General features: G+C 41.1%; 1 protein-coding gene across 2 annotated transcripts in view; it reads right to left on the bottom strand.

Annotated features, from left to right (window-relative positions):
* Positions 1 to 17,143, bottom strand: part of CHST9 (carbohydrate sulfotransferase 9) — a 232,060-nt gene that overhangs the window by 25,918 nt on the left and 188,999 nt on the right. For both annotated transcript variants that reach the window (XM_047697612.1, XM_047697613.1), the window contains one exon: positions 3,916 to 3,953. In XM_047697612.1, the coding sequence (XP_047553568.1) occupies positions 3,916 to 3,953 (38 nt within the window). The remainder of the gene's footprint in view (positions 1 to 3,915; positions 3,954 to 17,143) is intronic.

Raw genomic sequence — 17,143 nt, 5'->3', positions numbered from 1 at the left:
ATATGGGAGTATAATGCACAAGGAGGGCTCGTCATCACTGCTAAATGTGGGGGAGGTGTTTCAGTTTGATTTTTGTTTTGCAGCAGAAGATGGATACAGAGTGTTGGTATTTTAGAAAGCAAAGAGGAGCAGCAGGGAAGGTGAATGGAAAGGCAGTGAACAGAAGCAGGAAAGTTACAGGGAGCAAAGGAGATGAGGGTCTGGAAGAAGAGGTGCAGGGTGGGGGAGGGCTGGGCAGAGGAGGAGCTGGAGGGAGGGGTGTCAGGAGGTCATCATAAATGATCAGGGGTCAAAGGGAAAGTTGGGTTCAAGGATCACTCAGAGGTCCCCAGATTTTTATAGTTGAACTGTATCCCCCAGATGGGTATATATAATTCCTAACTCCTGACACCTGTCAGTGTGATCTTATTTGGAGAGAGCGTACTTGCAGATGTCATCGAGTTAAGATGAGGTCATTAAGATGGCACCATAACCCCATATGGCTGGTGTCCTCATAAGAAGAGAAGAGATGGGGTGCCTGGGTGGCTCAGTTGGTTAAACATCCTGACTCTTAGTTTTGGCGCAGGTCATGATCTCAGGATCAGAAGTCCCACCTCCAAGTCTGCATTGTGCAGCGAATCTGCTTGAAGCTTCTCTCCCTCTGCCCCTCCCCCAACACTCAGTCTTTTTCTCTCTCTCAGAGAAATAAAATAAATCTTAAAAAAAAAAAAAGAGCGAGAGAAGAGAAGAGACACGCAGGGAAATGCCACGTGCCGACAGAGACAGAAGCTGGAAGTCAACACCAAGGATTGCCGGCTGCCACCCAGCAGCCAGGATGAGGCAAGGACGGGGGGATCCTCTCCTACAGGTTTCGTGGGGAGCAGGGAGTCCTATCAACACCTGAATTTTTTGGACTTCTAGCCTCCAGAACAGAGACAAACCCATTTCCATTGTTTGAAAGCACCCAGTTGGTAGGAGTTTTTTACCACAGCCCTAGGAACGAACGCCACAGCTCTCATGGCACAGCAACTGGGCTGGCTCTTTCTCAACTGGGCATTCAGGGAGGGCGAGCCTTTGTCCCCACCAGCGCCTGGGTGGGGATGTTCTCCCCAACGTGCATGTCCTCTCCACAAGAAATGAAGCCCCTCTCTGTCACCTCGCCATGTAAAAACAAAGTCCTAATTCACAATGGGTTTCAATCACCTACTATTCAAAAAGGCATACACAGAAGGTATTAATTTACTACAGGTTTCCCTTGTCTACTCTGTAAGAAGGCAGTTTCCAAGTTGAAGTGAGAAGGTTTTATGCACCGTATTCCCATTCTGTACGGGCGATATTCTAATAGAGGTTTCAAAGGTATTTTTGGTAGCATTTTAGGGTATTATCTTTCATCTCCCCTAGTAAAAATTATTCAGAAAACCTAAAGGAGATTTCATCTCTAGAAGGAACATTTTTCAGAGAGGAAATGGTTGCAGCACCGAACTGCCAAAGAGACAGCTGAAAAAAATGGGTCATGCTTTCATCCCATTCTGGGACATAAGCTGCCAAGCGGTTCACTGCTCATTTTTGTCCTCTTCTCGTAAACAAGCTGCGTTAACAAGTTACTTTAAAAAAGCATACTAATTTCCCCAGTGAATTACACAGGAGAGAATCCAGCGTTCCCTCCAGAGAACTCAAATAGTTGTTTGTTCTCAGAGCTCAGGTGTGGTAAAAATGCTCTCGGCTAAAAATGCAAGCTGGCTATTCGCCAAGGGGCTGGAGCTTTCCATCCGCCCCAGCCCTGATTTCTCACATTGGTGTGCAATTCGTCACTTAACTTAATGGAAAAAGAAAAAGAAAAAAAGAGAAAAAAGGACTCGATTTTCAGTTTCAATTTAATTACACAATCTATAGTGCCCGGTGGGAAGGATTTAGGGGCAAAGATTAATGCTCAACAGTGCTCCGTTTTACATTCTTTTCTGATAAAGAACACTGTATTGATCATCCAAAGTGAGTTTTCAAATCCGTTTTTTACAAGCCAAATATGGGGGGCGGGGTTGGCCCAGTGATTTAAAGAAGGGGTGTGACTTCATTTCTTGGTTCTCTGCCAAAATCAATAAATTAGAGGTGTAAGGTGCCTCTTTGTATTGTATTGTCTGTGTGTTCGTGAGAGTGGAGAGCTCTTCTCTACTTGGGAGAAGAAAGAATAGAAATCCTATTGTAAAATTAGACATACCAGCTGCAGACAGTGAACAACACAACTGTCTGTTCTGAGAACGACTGAATAACAAAATATACTTAAGACCCTTCCTTGTATAATGAATGTACTGAAGACCCTTCGTTCTTATGTTAAAGTCCAAAGAATTTCACTCTCTTATTGGGACTGGAAACCATTATGATTTCATCTGGCAACACATCAGTGTTTCAGATTACAAGTAAATATTTGGTGTTCTATTTTGGTGTCCACATATTCTGTTAGTTTAGCCAAATGTAAAAAGAAGGAAAGTATAGGAAATGAAAATCTGCCCATAAGAGGTGGCCTTAATATATGTGTTGGTCAACTGCTTTAACTTGTTAACTTAATAAAGAAAACAGGTCTCTTTATAAGAAAAAGTATTCCCTATGTGACTTAAATAAATAAAAATGGTAGCAATAAACTTTACCGGTTAACTGTTGCTCAGCCTTACCAAACTACTTGAGCACATACAAATAACTGAAAATATAGTGATCAAGAAATGAAGCTCAAAAAGCAAATAAACTACTTGAAATGGCTCACTGATTTTTCCATTGCGCAATGATGGCCGTTTCAAATATCAAGATGGCTGCTGCTATCAGTCAACATATCCAATTACAGGCAAAAGCAAAATGGTACCTGATCAGCATTAAATTTTGCCTCCTGAACTTGCGGTATAGTACATTAGCCTAATGAGTTAACTATTTTTAGAGCTTGATGAGTTACAGGGCATCTGGCACAGATTAGGTAAAGCTAGAACTTAATTGGGGTGGAATGACAATGAGGGCTAGACTTGGAATTTACTTGGGAGGGCATTAGAAGACTTTGGAAAATGTACCCTTGACTGGTTTAAAAGTAGACTTACCACTCTTCTCCTTGGCAAGGGTGAGTTATAATTTATGCCCGGGGAAAAATCATTAAAAAATAAAAGGACATGGAGATTTGTGTTTGCGAGTGGAGCCCAAGCATGCCGCTATTGGCTCTCCTGGAGTGTGGTGGCACAGGCAGCCTTTGGGGAACGACAGTCCTATCACCTATGGAAAGAAGAGGTGGGGTGGGGGAAGACAGGGTTTGGTGAAGTTCTCCCTTGGTTTTATGGGTGGCTGTAGTCAACTCCCTTCAACAGTGACACAGAGTGACTCCATCTACCAGCAAATAAAAATAAGTCTGTAACAAGACTGGGTAGGAAAGCAGTGAAGCAGACAGGAAGACGCTGGCTAACCATGCTGCATAGAAATCAAAGATCAGAATGGAAAGTCAACTTGTATATTTCCCCTGGGAGGGGTTCTGTTTGGAACTGTTTGGGAGGGAGTGACTTACAGCTGGCCAATTTAAAACTTGGGAAGCTCACATAGGAGAGTCACTCAGTTAAGGGGAAATTAGATACAAGTGTCTATTTGTAGCCATGAGAATATCAATGCAGAGGTCATGATATGTTCAGGGGAACCCTTGCAAATCAGAACTGGCAGTGTTTTACTTCACTGTTTCCTTCGGGGGGTGTGTGGGGGGAAGGAAGGAGATGGGGAGACAGAGAAAGCAGATGATCATCCATGTCTGACCAATGTATTTGTTCTCAGAACCAACGGCATTGCTCATACTTAATAATAATACTTATTATTGCTAATACTTAATAATTAGCAAAACCTTTTTTTTCCATATTTACAAATGCTTAACTATTAACATCTAAAGCATAACTTTATAATTTATGAGAAGGGAAGAAATACCTGGTCGGTGACATGTTCCTGGATTTTTTCTCTAGTCACTGAAAGAGAAAGCAAAAATAAATGTGACATTAAAGTGTGAAAAATGAATAAAATGCAGTACTGATCCCGCTCTGTTCTCATGCAAATTCCAAAGCAGTCAAGGGCTATCTGCGTAAACACTTATATTGCGATATGGACCTTTATGATCACTCCAAAAATTGGGAGGAAAAAAAAAAGCCAAATCTTAAATAAACCACATGAGGCAAAAATGTTAGAGAATGGAGGGACATCCAGTAAGAGTGATACCCGAAGACTGTATGAAACTTTGCAGAGAAGTGGAGAGGAAAAGGGACTGAGTAAAAACTTGAACAACAGCCAATCAAAGGTTTCCAAACCATGACAACCTGTTCAAGTATAATATGAACACTGAGCTCCTGGAACTTTGAGGACCAGAGAAGGAGCTCTAACATGGCAGGTGGCACGAGCACTACTTTTCTTTTGGGGCGCCTGGGTGGCTCAGTGGGTTAAAGCCTCTGCCTTCAGCTCAGGTCATGATCCCAGGGTCCTGGGATCGGGCCCCGCGTCGGGCTCTCTGCTCCGCAGGGAGCCTGCTTCCTCCTCTCTCTCTCTCTCTCTCTCTCTCTCTGCCTACTTGTGATCTCTGTCTGTCAAATAAATAAATAAAATCTTAAAAAAAAAAATCTTTTCTTTTACTCCTGAAGATAATAAAGACATTATTATACACTTTTGTTACAGTGACGCAGAGATTAAAATGAAAACCAACAGTTTTATGAAAGGTATCTTGGTCAGGACAAAAAAAAATCATGGTAATGTATGAAAGGTAACAAGGATATAAAGAATAAAGATGCTAAAATGGTAAAGCTGCCTGAAAACGATCAGTGTTATGTCTTATGTAGAAGAAAAAAAATCCTTAGTAATAATAAATGATCAACAAACCAACCAACCAAGAAAGAGGGGAAAGAAGAAATTTTGCACCACTAGAGTTATTAAGTGCTTGTGAACATCTTGGTATGATACACACTTGATTAAACATGTCCTTAAAAATTTTTATTTTATTATTTTATTTTATTTTTATTTTTACTACTTTTATCTTATTTTTATTTTAAATAAGATAACTGTGTAGTCACTTGCAATTTTAGGAAACAATACAGACCGATCCTGGGTACCCTTTACCCAGTTTTCCCTGATGGTAACATCTGGTAGATCAAAAGCTAGGATGCTGACACTGATGCAGTCAGGACCCAGAGCATTTTCATCACTGCGAGGATCCTTCCTGGTGTGCTCTTAGAGCCCCACCTATTTCTTACCACCCCCTCCCTCCTTTTAGCCCTGGGCAACCACTAATCTGTTCTCCATCCATTTCAGGAAGATTGTATGAATGGAATCCTCCATTATAACCTTTGAGGTTGGTTTTCCACACTCAGCAGAGTTCCCCAGAGAGGCAGCCATGTTGGCCTGTGTATTCCTGTGCAATCTTTCCTTTTCATTGCTGCATAGTATTCCATGGTGTGGAGGGACAAGGTGTGTGTTGCCATTCACCCACTGAAGGTCATCTGGGTAGTTGCTAGCTATTATGAATAAAGCATCTATCAACATTTGCATGCAGGCTTTTTTGTGAGGCTGAGGCTTTATTTCTTTGGGATAAATGCCCAGGAGAACAATCACTGGGTTGTATGATAGTTGCAAGATTAGTTGCTCAACAAACTGCCAAACTTTTTTTTTTAAGACAGGTAATGAATAATTGATATTTACTAATCAATTAATGAACCAAAAAAAGCACATTTGAGCATTTCACTAAGGATTCAAGCACTAGGCCGAGTGTTTTATGAGATATGGCAGAAGTGTAAGGAGCACAGAAATTGGAATGACAGCGTTAAGAGTGGACTATCACGCCACTGTTACAAAATGCCAGGGGCCAATCTTGGAGCCTTCAGATAATAAGAACCCATTTCCTTCCTTTCTTAATGGCATTGCTCTATGAGATACTCTTGATATGTTTTAATAATTAGATATCTTGTGTTGGATTATACACAGAATGTTTGAAGAAGAGGCAACATGATTTGTGGAAAAAGCTTGGCCTTTTGAGTTAGAGCACTAGTCTTGCCTAGAAAAAGGAGTAGAACATCCAGCATAAGGAAGAGCATGTGCAAAGTCAGGCTACAAGGGGGAGCAGGGCGGGTCCAAGGCATGGAGAGGAAGCCATCATGGCCAGAGTAGAGACATAGGGTGTGTGGTGTAATATGAGGCAGGGAAGCAAGTAACATAGACCACTTCTGGGAGATTTATGATCATTGCAAGAGCTGTGGGAAGTCAGTTATTAAGGAAATTTAGGGCAGGGTGTGGGGAGGAACATTGGAACTATGTGGTCAAATGTGCATTTTAAAAAGAGCACTCAATACACTGTTGGTGGGAATGCAAGCTGGTGCAACCACTCTGGAAAACAGCATGGAGGTTCCTCAAAAAGTTGAAAATAGAGCTACTCTACGACCCAGCAATTGCACTACTGGGTATTTACCCTAAAGATACAAACGTAGTGATCCGAAGTGGCATGTGCACCAGAATGTTTATAGCAGCAATGTCTACAATAGCCAAACTATGGAAAGAACCTAGATGTCCATCAACAGATGAATGGATAAAGAAGATGTGGTATATATATATACAATGGAATACTATGCAGCCATCAAAAGAAATGAAATCTTGCCATTTGCGACAACATGGATGGAACTAGAGGGTATCATGCTAAGTGAAACAAGTCAATCGGAGAAGGACAATTATCATTATGATCTCCCTGATATGAGGAAGTGGAGATGCAATGTGAGGGGTTTGGGAGTTATGAAAAGAGCAAATGAAACAAGATGGGATCGGGAAGGAGACAGACCATAAGAGACTCTTAATCTCACAAAACAAACTGAGGGTTGCTGGGGGTAGGGGGGGTCTAGAGAGGGGGGTGGGTTTATGGACAATTGGGGAGGGTATGTGCTATGGTGAGTGCTGTGAGGTGTGTAAACCTGGCGATTCACAGCCCTGTACCCCTGGGGCTAATAATACATTATATGTTTATAAAAAAAATTAAAAAATTATAAAAACATAAAAGAGCACTCAATGCTTGTTGCTAACTGCGAAGAGGCAGGAGGGGAGCCTGGGGTGGCAGCAGCAGTACAAAGCCTTCCTTTTGTTTCCTTAGGAACCAAGGGAACTCTGAAGTAACTCAAGAGAAAAATGAGAGCCCAAGCAATCAGATCATCGTCATCTAATAATGCAGCAGCCCACTGGACTCGAGTGAACGGAGCAGAGAACAATCTGGCATCTAATCACAGCCCTGTCATTTACTAGGTGTCTGATTTGGGGCCAGTTAACTAATGCCCAGCCTGTTTGGCCATCTATAACAAAGAGTTCACAATATCTCCTTGTCCCCAGAATTGGGAGGATTAGAAGGAAGGGAGCATGCATTTTGCGGGCAAAGGATAAGCGACGGGCATTCCAGGGAGTTGTGACAGGAAGAATAGTCTCAGAGGCGAGAAGAGGGTGTATTTGGATGAATCTCGAGAGGTTCTAGTGGTTTAGAGAACGAGAGTGTATACCAGAGCAGGTGAGAAGTAGCGGGGGTGAGAAGAGGGTAAGAGAACAGCTTTGGGGCGTCGCTGGCTTGAGGTGAGGTTGAGAAGCGTTTTTCAAGCTGTGGAAAGCCAGCAGAGGTTTTTCAGCAGGGGGGTGAGGTGACCAAAGCCGTGCTTGAGAAAGATGACTTCGGTGATTGTGCGGAGGACGGGATGACGGTGAGTGGGAGACAGGAAGCAGAGAGAGCAATGAGCATGTCCAGTGCTCAGGCAGGAGGGAGGAGGTTTTCAGCCCAGGAGGGAAAACAGAGATGGAAGGACGCCTGGTCTTTCTGAAGTAAGTTCTGGAGACTGAGTGGATGTGGCAAGTACAGGAGAGGGAGCGAGGCCAAGCCCTAGGTCTTCAGTGAAGGGAACGTGTAGAGACTGGTGTCCTCAAATAGACGGGGGGGGGGGGGGGGGGGGAGGAACAGAATGTAAAGAGAAGTTATTAAGGGAGCCCTATGGGCTTGTCCCCATAACTAAAATGAAGATATCTAGGTTATGAAAACTGACATGGCAAATATGGTAAATAGAATAATGCACCCTCACCATGGCCATATCCTAAACTCTGGACCCTGTGCATGTGGTACCTCACATGGCAAAGGGGATTTACAGATGTGATTAAATTAAAGGTCTTGAGATGGGAAGATTATCTGGGATTATCTGGATATCAGCAATGGCATCACAAGTGTCCTTTTAAGAGAGAAGTAGGAGAATCGAAGACAGAGGAAAGGGGATGTGACAATGGAAGTGGGGGTCAGAGGGATGCCGTGGCCAAAAGAGGCCACGAGCCTGGAAGGTGGTCAGACTCTAGACTTGGAAAAGAGAAAGAAGTGGATTCTCCCCTCAAGCCTCCTGAAGGTATGCAGTCTCGCCATACCTTTCTTCTAGTCTAGTAAAACTCATTTTGAACGTCTGACTTCCAAAACTGTAAGTGTAATACACTTGGGAGAGCCCTGGCTCCAGCTACAGGTAGGAACCCAAGACACAAACCTGGGCCATGTCTTGGGATGACAAGACAGGCTGGATACAGATTTCCTTGGCAAAGGATCCAAGTGAGTCCGGGATTTGGGTCATCTGTCCAAAAGAGGAAGAGGCAGGTGACAGTTCGTGGTAGAAGTGGCAGGAAACACTTCCATGTTTCGGATGGACTTAATTACCAGGTCAGATGCAGCTCAGACAACAAGGTGGGTGCCATGCTGGGGGATCGAGGGGTAAGGCAAGGGCTGATTCAGAAGATAACAGGGCAGGCTTCTAATTCCTGAGGTCATTCAGTTGCTAGAGGATCCCAGGGACTCAGAAGCCAGACAGACCACTTCTGTGAGTTACAGTTATTTAAACATAAGAAAAATCATCTCCTCCCTTTAGCTATTAAAACTCTAATGACTTAAAATATAAAATTATATAATTATTTTGTAGCCCTAGTGGTTATGATTGCGGTTAATGATAATTTTTCTTTTCTCCTGCTTATGGGTAGTCTTAGGCTGGTGGAGATGTACATGTTCTCTGGTCGATGCAGGAAAAAGGGAGGGAATCCCACTCCAGGAAAACCTAAGTCATTCCCAAGTTTATTCAAATCATATCTGAAAAAGAGCAATGGAATTTAGGGCATAAATTGTAACTGCATAAGCCTTTGCTAATAAAAGATTAAGAAGTATGCGTTTTAGCATCTTTTAATTATTTTTTCTAGCATCTTGAATATACAATGTTTGAAATCTCTGGTTGGATCAACATTATTTTGCTCAGAGGTTTGTGGACTTTGCATACTGATTCTTTCCTGTTTCCAAGTACATTTGCTTTTAGGCTATTTTTATTCACTTTAAAGGAATTTTAATAACTTTCTGTTGACAGCATGGACAGCTGGTCTTGAGAATTAAAGAAAATTCACTTGCTGACTGAGGAAGGAAGTGACATCAATGAGCTTCTAAAGTCAGCCCAGAGGGGGAAATTGGTTTGTGAGAGAGTGGCCTTTCATTGCCCTGTATTTATCGAGCAATGCCTTGAGATGCAAATTGCTGTATCAATCAAACCCTTGGTGCCTACCTCCAACCAACTTCGTGCAAACTGAAGGAACAATGCCCTGAAACACTGAGAGAAAAAAGGACGAGGGGTGCAGGAACCTAGGGGCTAAGTGAATTATGGGAGCTCATGATCCCCTCTCTGGGCTGATACTTCCTTCTCTGTCAAGCCTCAGTTTCTTTGTCTAGAAAATGAGTTTGATGCAATCTGTTGGTTGAAGTCAGTCTGTTTCTGTGACAGATGGCTACCAAGACCACGTCCCCATATATATAGTGTAGAAATGTTATCTCTCCACTTGGTCCTGAAGAGTGCTATCAATTGCTTTATATCCCCCGCTGAGAGCTATCTGGAAAGAGCGATCGTTAGGTAGTCATATGTAGCTACTAACTTGATCTCTTGACACTTTAAAGATCGGCATTCATTGTTTATAACTCTACTGCAGAAAAAGTCAGGCACCCAATTGGGACTTTAAATAACAATGACAATAGTAATAACAATTTAATTGTCACAGTAATGAATGGCTTCATTCTTCACCACCATCAGAGAATTTCCCTCTGGAGCTACAGCAATCCATTTTTCAAAGATAAGTTTGGTGCAAGTGGATTGCACACACATGCGTGCGTGCGTGCGTGTGTGTCACATGACACGCTTGTGTGTGTACACACATGCCAGTGTGAGGCAGGGAGGAAAGTACCTAGATACATTTTATGGTACGAGCTGAAAAATTAGATTGCTATTATTTATTTCTTAGCTTACTTTAGTTAAGTTGGTTACAGTGGTTACACTGGTTACAGTGATGATTCAATAATAAATAATTTGAATTTGAGTTAATGGTATATTATCAAAGTGAATTTAATTCAGCCTAAGAGATAGATGCATTAATATTGGTTTCTTTTCTTTGTCTCAAAATATATTTGGGGTATTCAATTAAAAGTTCACATTTTGTGAGTTCAATATGTAATCTGAACCACTCAAAAAAATACTGGTTAAGTAAAGAATGGATGAGCTCTCAATAGCCACTGTCCTCAGGCCAAAGGATTTCAGACTATCCTCAAGCCTAGAGATACTTTGAGTCTAGCAAAATTCATTCATTTGATCCTACAGCAATATTTTAATGAGCATCTATTCTGGACAATATGCTTGGTGTGCTGGAGGCACAGAATAAAGTGGAAGAAACAGGTTGGGCACACAAAAAGGCAACCATGTGAAATCACAGCTGTAACGGATTATTATTAAATTGTATACGTATGCAGATCAAAGGGTATTTAAATCTTGATATAGTAGAAATGGTGACAGATTTACTTTCAGACTTTTCTGGTCTTGGCTTTGCCGCTATCAAGCTCTACGGTACTTAGTAAACAACTTTACTCCTTCATTCTTTGTCTTTGGTACATAATGATAGTGCTTCAAGGACAAAGGGTTTCTAAGATTGTTTCTAAGTACTTAAGCTCTTTGGCTCTAAAAAGAATGAGGGAGCTTGAAAATTTCCATAGAATTGTCACCGCCCCCCAAAAAGAGGTGATGTTTGGTGAGGGCACCTAGGGATGCCTCATGGAGGAGATAGCATTGGATCTGTAGGACATTAGCAGAAGATGATTGGAAGAGAGTCATTTTACCCAGAAGGAAAAGCATGAACAAAAGCACAGAATCAGGAAGTGCACAGGGCAGGTATGGGAAGTCGTAAACAGTGGCGCTTGACTTCAGTGGAGTCTGTATCTTAGTGAGGAATAAGAGGCAAGGCAAAACCTGTAGGCTAAACCAATGTCACGGAGGGGTCTAAATACTTAGGGGGAGATTTTGACATTTGTTTGGTAAGGGAGCTCTGGAAGGTTTTTGAGCCAGAAAGTGATCAAAACTGTTTAAAGATAAATCTAACAATGTTATGGCTTGAGGAGAGGGGCTGCTGGTAAGAATGAAGGTGAATGTGACACACTGGGTGAGCAAAGCAGATGTAACAATTTAGATGGGGGGCTGAGGTGGTGGGACAATGGAAAGAAAGGAATTAAAGATGGTCAAGATCTTTTGTGTTCTTGCTTGGTGTGTATTTCTTTATTTTCAATTTTTTATTCAAGTATAATTAACAAATCCTATTATATTAGTTTCAGATCTATAATTATAATGATTCAACAATTCTACACATGACTCAGTGCTCAGAGGTGACCAAGAGCTTAAGCTTAAGTGACTTGGGAGAAGATGTGCTTTATGCAAATGTGGAAACAAGGAAGTAGAGCCCGTTTAAAGCAGGTAATTTGGCAAGTAATGGTGGAAATGGGATCATCAGCTCCATTCAGCACTGGTTAAGTTTAAAATACCAGTAAGGCATCCTAGAGAAGGCATAGAGTGAACTCAAGGAAGAGGTCAGTATCAGGCAACCTTCTGCAGAGAGATGACGAAGACTTGTTTTACAAGTAGAGAGACGGATATAAATGTCAAATTACAATTTGGGGCAACAGTTGTATTTTATTTATATTTGAGTGGTTTGATGCCTCCTCAGGTAACAGAATTCAAAAGTTTACATCGTCTGCAGTGAGTATGAAGAGATGCTGTCTTTCTGCTAAACTGAGCCAAGCTAACATAAGGATTTACTGTCAGGCACTAGCAAGTTAGAAGTCTAGTTTCAGAGCATATCTTCTCACTGGTCCTGGATCCGAGTCAAAGGTTATGAATTCTGATACCAGTCTGATGTGTGTTTTCTCTTTCACACCAAATAATTAGTTCTTCATGAATGCTATTTGGGTATCCCACATATTTAACTCAGTTTGACACTATTTGACACTGGAAAGAGTGTCGGGTCCCATAGATTGAGGGCTCAGTCCTATAGGACTAACTCTCTCCCCTCATCTCCCACTTTAGATACCAGGTGCTAGTCCTCGGGGCTTTTGACTGACTAGGTAGAGATGGAAAATGTCAACAACCCCCTTCTTCCTGGGTTTAATTTGCTGGAGAGCCTCACAGAACTAAGAAATATTGTACTTACTGGATTACTGGCTTATTAAAAAAGGATATAACTCAGGAACAGCCCGATGGAAGATGCATGGGGCAAGGTATGTGGGAAGGGGGCAGAGCTTCCAGGCTCTCTGGGTAAGCCACTCTCCTTGGATCTGCACTGTTTTCCAACCCAGAATGTCACTGAACTCTGTCCTTTAATTAATTACTTGATGCTTTTATGGTGGCTGCTCTGCATAGCCAGGATTGATTAAACCACTGACCACTGGTGATTGCACTTTAAAGAAGAATTCAAACAGGATTTTAAGTCAAACAAGTTTTCTTTTTTGTTGTTTTTGTTTTTTAAAGAGGGACACTTTTGTTTTTTAAAGAGTTCAGTGGGAACACTGAACTGAGCTGGTTAATTCCTAGCTAACTTGTAGATTGCTAGAAACTTCTGACAACATATATGGATCTTTTTTCAAATACCTCTTTTCCATACATCAACACCTACTCACTTAAGGCTAGAACCAGCTGAAAGGATTGTTAATGGGCTGTAATTGTTAGTCAATCTCCCAGCTTTTTATGCTGGAGGTAAACATACCTCCAGAGTTTGTTTGGATAGCTTAGATCACCATTCCTATGGAGAGAAAAGGAGAAGGCTACGGTTTTTTTCAGGGGTCCCTCTCTATGACCCAGGGTCATGCTGTGGCATGCAGTGGGTCTGTGGTTCAGGCAACAAAGACCGGGTGTAAATGGGCAACTTTTAAGTGGCTCCATATGGTACCATTTTCCCAGTATCAAACTACAAGATCTACCAACCGGAGAGGACAGATGCTTGATTTTTATACTTTTATTTCATTTCCTTTACTTTTAGTATATTTTTTCACAATTTGGGGAATGTTGCCATTGTTAGTTTGTTTTACATTTCAGAGTTCCCAAGTATCTTTTAATCATGTCTCCTAGCCCAGGGGTGGGGTATAGAGTAGGGGTTAGGGATGGGGGAGATAGTAAGGGAGCATAGGGAAGTGTCATAAGTCAATTCTGGGTGGGAACTCTTTTTCTGATACCCAAGAAATGGTAGAAATCACAAGGCTCAACATGTTGAGCTATGTTCACAATGGTTGTACCCTAGTGACTTCTTTCATCAAAGACGTACTTATTTTACATCATTAAAATTAATTAGAGGGAAATTATTTAATATTCATTAAATCCAAATTGATCCCTAGCTTCTTGCTTTTTGTAATAAAAGATTTTGGGGTTTTAGAGCTCACCATTTTTTTTTTTTAACTTAACAGGAAAACATGTTGATTATTCTGTTTTTCAATGGTAACAGAATAATTTTCTTTTGTTATTTTCCTTCCTTTTGGAAAATTTATATCTCTGGTTAAGTTTGGTTGGTACTGTGACAGTAATAATTTGAACAAAGCACTTACACTCATAAATCCTTAAACCATTTCATAGATGAATTTTTATGTGATTTTTTAAATTTGAAAATCTCTCTTTTTTTCCCCCTTGAAAGAACGAAGAACATAAACCTTTAAAGTTTTATGGTAAGGCAAATAATAGCAATTCTGCCAGAGTGCCATACTGAGTGCTTACATCTGTATAATTCTTCTTACATTTAAAACACCAAATAGTATAAATAAGAACTTAAGATAAGAGGAGATAAATTCCATCATTCTCTGTTAACCAAATTAAGGTCAATAATATTTTGGTAGTTTGAATCACCAATCACAATCTTATGTAACTAGAAGATCCCTTCTTCTTGGCCTTGTTAAAATTCAGTACAGATAGAGATTTTCTTTTTTGTCTGTGAGGGAACACTTGCTATGTGAAAACTGGTTATAATAGCATGATGCTAGTTCTGAAATAACTGGATACATTCTGTTTCTTCTGTGACAACACTGACCCTGGGAGGGGTCTGTTTCAGAAAGCAGCCTGTGAATACTTGTTATTTTAAATTACTACCTAAGATTCCTTCCACACACATCAGAGCATTTCTGAAATCTAGATCCTTTGTAAGGATTAGCTATACAGCAATGATCATAGAAAGTTATTTCAACACCCTTGGTTGTAAACAAGACAGAAATTTGAAATCCATGAAAGTCTCATCATGGCCATTGTGTTGAGATGATTTTCCGTAGGTCTGGGTCAGAAGCAGAGGACAAGCGAGGATGCCATTTCAGTGCCCCTGGGGAAAGGCAAGAAGGTGAGGAGATCCTGAGGGCAGGCAAGTGGTATTGGGAAGTAGAGGAGGGACCCATGGCTGAAATGTGCAGCAGGTAAAGGCAACTGCTAGATGGGTTAGTGAAAGGGAGAAATCAAGACAATTGGCGGGTTCCAAGTTTGGTGTCTCCTTGGATGGTGATGCCATCCACGGATCAGTTTTAGAGGGTAAGATAATGACTTCTGATCCATACATGGTGAGACACCATGTGTGACATCTAGGGATGAGAAGAAGTCTAGAATGAGAAGTCGGGCTAGGTGTGATTGGAGGAAGAAGTGCTCAGAAAGCTTAAGAGAGAGGCTGGAAAGTCATAAGAAATGAAATGAGGGAGTGGTATCAAGGACATTAAGTCAGGAAGGATCCACTCCCACATTACTGGTCCTGGAGGCACAATGACAACCCCTTAGGAGGAGAATTCGTCAGCCTCTAACAAAACGTCATAACAATTTGCCCCTTGAGTCAACCTTTTGACTTCTACTTCTAGATCTGCCCTTGAAGATACACCCATGCCATATAAAAGGTATATGCACATGGTTGTTCAAGAAAGCACTAGAAGGAATAACAGAAGACAACAAACAACCCATTAGAAAAAACTAAAGAACACCCACACAAGAAAGAACTATTTGTTTATAAAAGCACACTATGGAAAATCTCTCTGAGATAAGAACATGAATATATCTATATGGTTCTATTTGCAGAAGAAACGTAGAAGAAACAAACCAGAGACTACTGAAAATACTTCCTTATGGGGAAGGGTATGGGTGGGTGTGGTGGAAGAGAGTATACTTGGGAATAAAACCTTTGTGAGAAGACATTTTATTAGAGTCGTGACCTTTGAACCACGTAAATACCTCACGTACCCAAAATATGCCACCCGTCTACTTCTCCACACAGTGTGCTTTCTGCTGCCTCAGGTTGTCTCCCTTCAAGAATTCGACAGACTCATTTTGTCAATATGATACTTAAAGCCCGACTCCTCTGCCCCTTCCAGGGACATCACAGACTCTGGATCTACTATTATGTCTTGTCTTCCTCCAGATGTACACTTTTACGTAAGGCTGGCAGTTACCTCCAAGCTTCTAGAAGTCTGCAGCCTGGAAAGTCATTACCGGGACTAGTCGTAAAAGCTAATGCGGGTGCTTATTACTGAGCCGTTGGGTCTATTTTGGGGAACTCAGAGAATGAAAAGATTAGCTGCCTTCAAGCTCCCCCATCTGTTCAAATGGAATAACTTCATGGAGCCCTAGGGTGCTGGACCTCATGGATTCAAGCTTGTACTTTTAAAAAGCGTTAAAAAAAATAAGTGAAACAACTCTTTATGTGTCTCTTCAAATGTATACACTACTGAAACTTAAAGAATATTCTGTAATGGTAGGATGTAGTGATTAAGAACACAGACCTGGGTGTCAGACATACATGGGTTCTAAGATACATGAGCGCCAACTCTTCTGTTCACCAGCTGTGTGATCTTGGACAATTTACTTAGCATCTCTTAACCTTGTTTCTAAACTTCGTTTCTCTAAAGTGGGGATTATCAGAACAATACCTACCTCATGAGGTTTTCATAAGGGAGGAATGACATAAGGCATGTACCGTAATTAGCACAATGTCTGGCACATAGTAGATGCTCAGTAAATGCAGCCAGTATCTCTTATCACGATTATAGGAAAGACAGAGGAAATGAATGTAGGACCCAAGCATTTTTTGCCAGGATAGCCAAATCGTGGACTTACCAGAAGAAAATTTTAGATACATTTAGAGAGAATTCATAAACTTCATTTTACACAAGAATATTGAAGCAAAACTGAAATCTTGATGTAGCTAACATAGGTCTGATAACATGTACTAGAGCTCTAAAGTTTTATAAACATTGGAGAAGAGAGAAGACAAATACTGTGTGATCTTACTTCTTTGAGGAAGTAAAAAAAAAAAAAAGAAACAAAAATCATAGGGCAAAAGATCAGACACGTGGTTACTAGAGAAGCAGAAGATGCCGTGGTTGGGGTGGGGGGATTGGAGAAAGGTAGTCCGTCAGAAGGTACAAACTGCCAGTTACAGATAAACAAGTATTATGATGAAACGTACAATCTGATGACTACAGTGAACACTGCTGTTTGATACACAGAAAAGCTGTTGACAGAGTAAATCCTAGGAGTTCTCATCACAGGAGAAACCTTTTTTTCTTCTCTCTTTTGTTTTTGTTTTATCTATTACAGTATGATGGATGCTCACTAAACCTATGGTGATAATCATTTCACAGTATCTGTAAATCCAACCATCATGCTGTACTTGAACTTACACAGGATAGGCATCAATTATTTCTTAATATAAACAGAAAAAACTGGAGAGGAAATCTAAATCCATATCATGTCCTTTATCCCCTTGCCCACATTTAACTGGGTCACTAAGAAATCAGTGTAAAATTTTACAGGTTTACTTAGAGGCAACTCTTGTT

The sequence above is a fragment of the Lutra lutra genome, chromosome 12, assembly GCF_902655055.1.
Source record: "Lutra lutra chromosome 12, mLutLut1.2, whole genome shotgun sequence".
NCBI classification, from domain to species: domain Eukaryota; kingdom Metazoa; phylum Chordata; class Mammalia; order Carnivora; family Mustelidae; genus Lutra; species Lutra lutra.
Note: the sequence above shows the minus strand (reverse complement) of the source record. Positions and strands in the feature narration are given on the sequence as shown.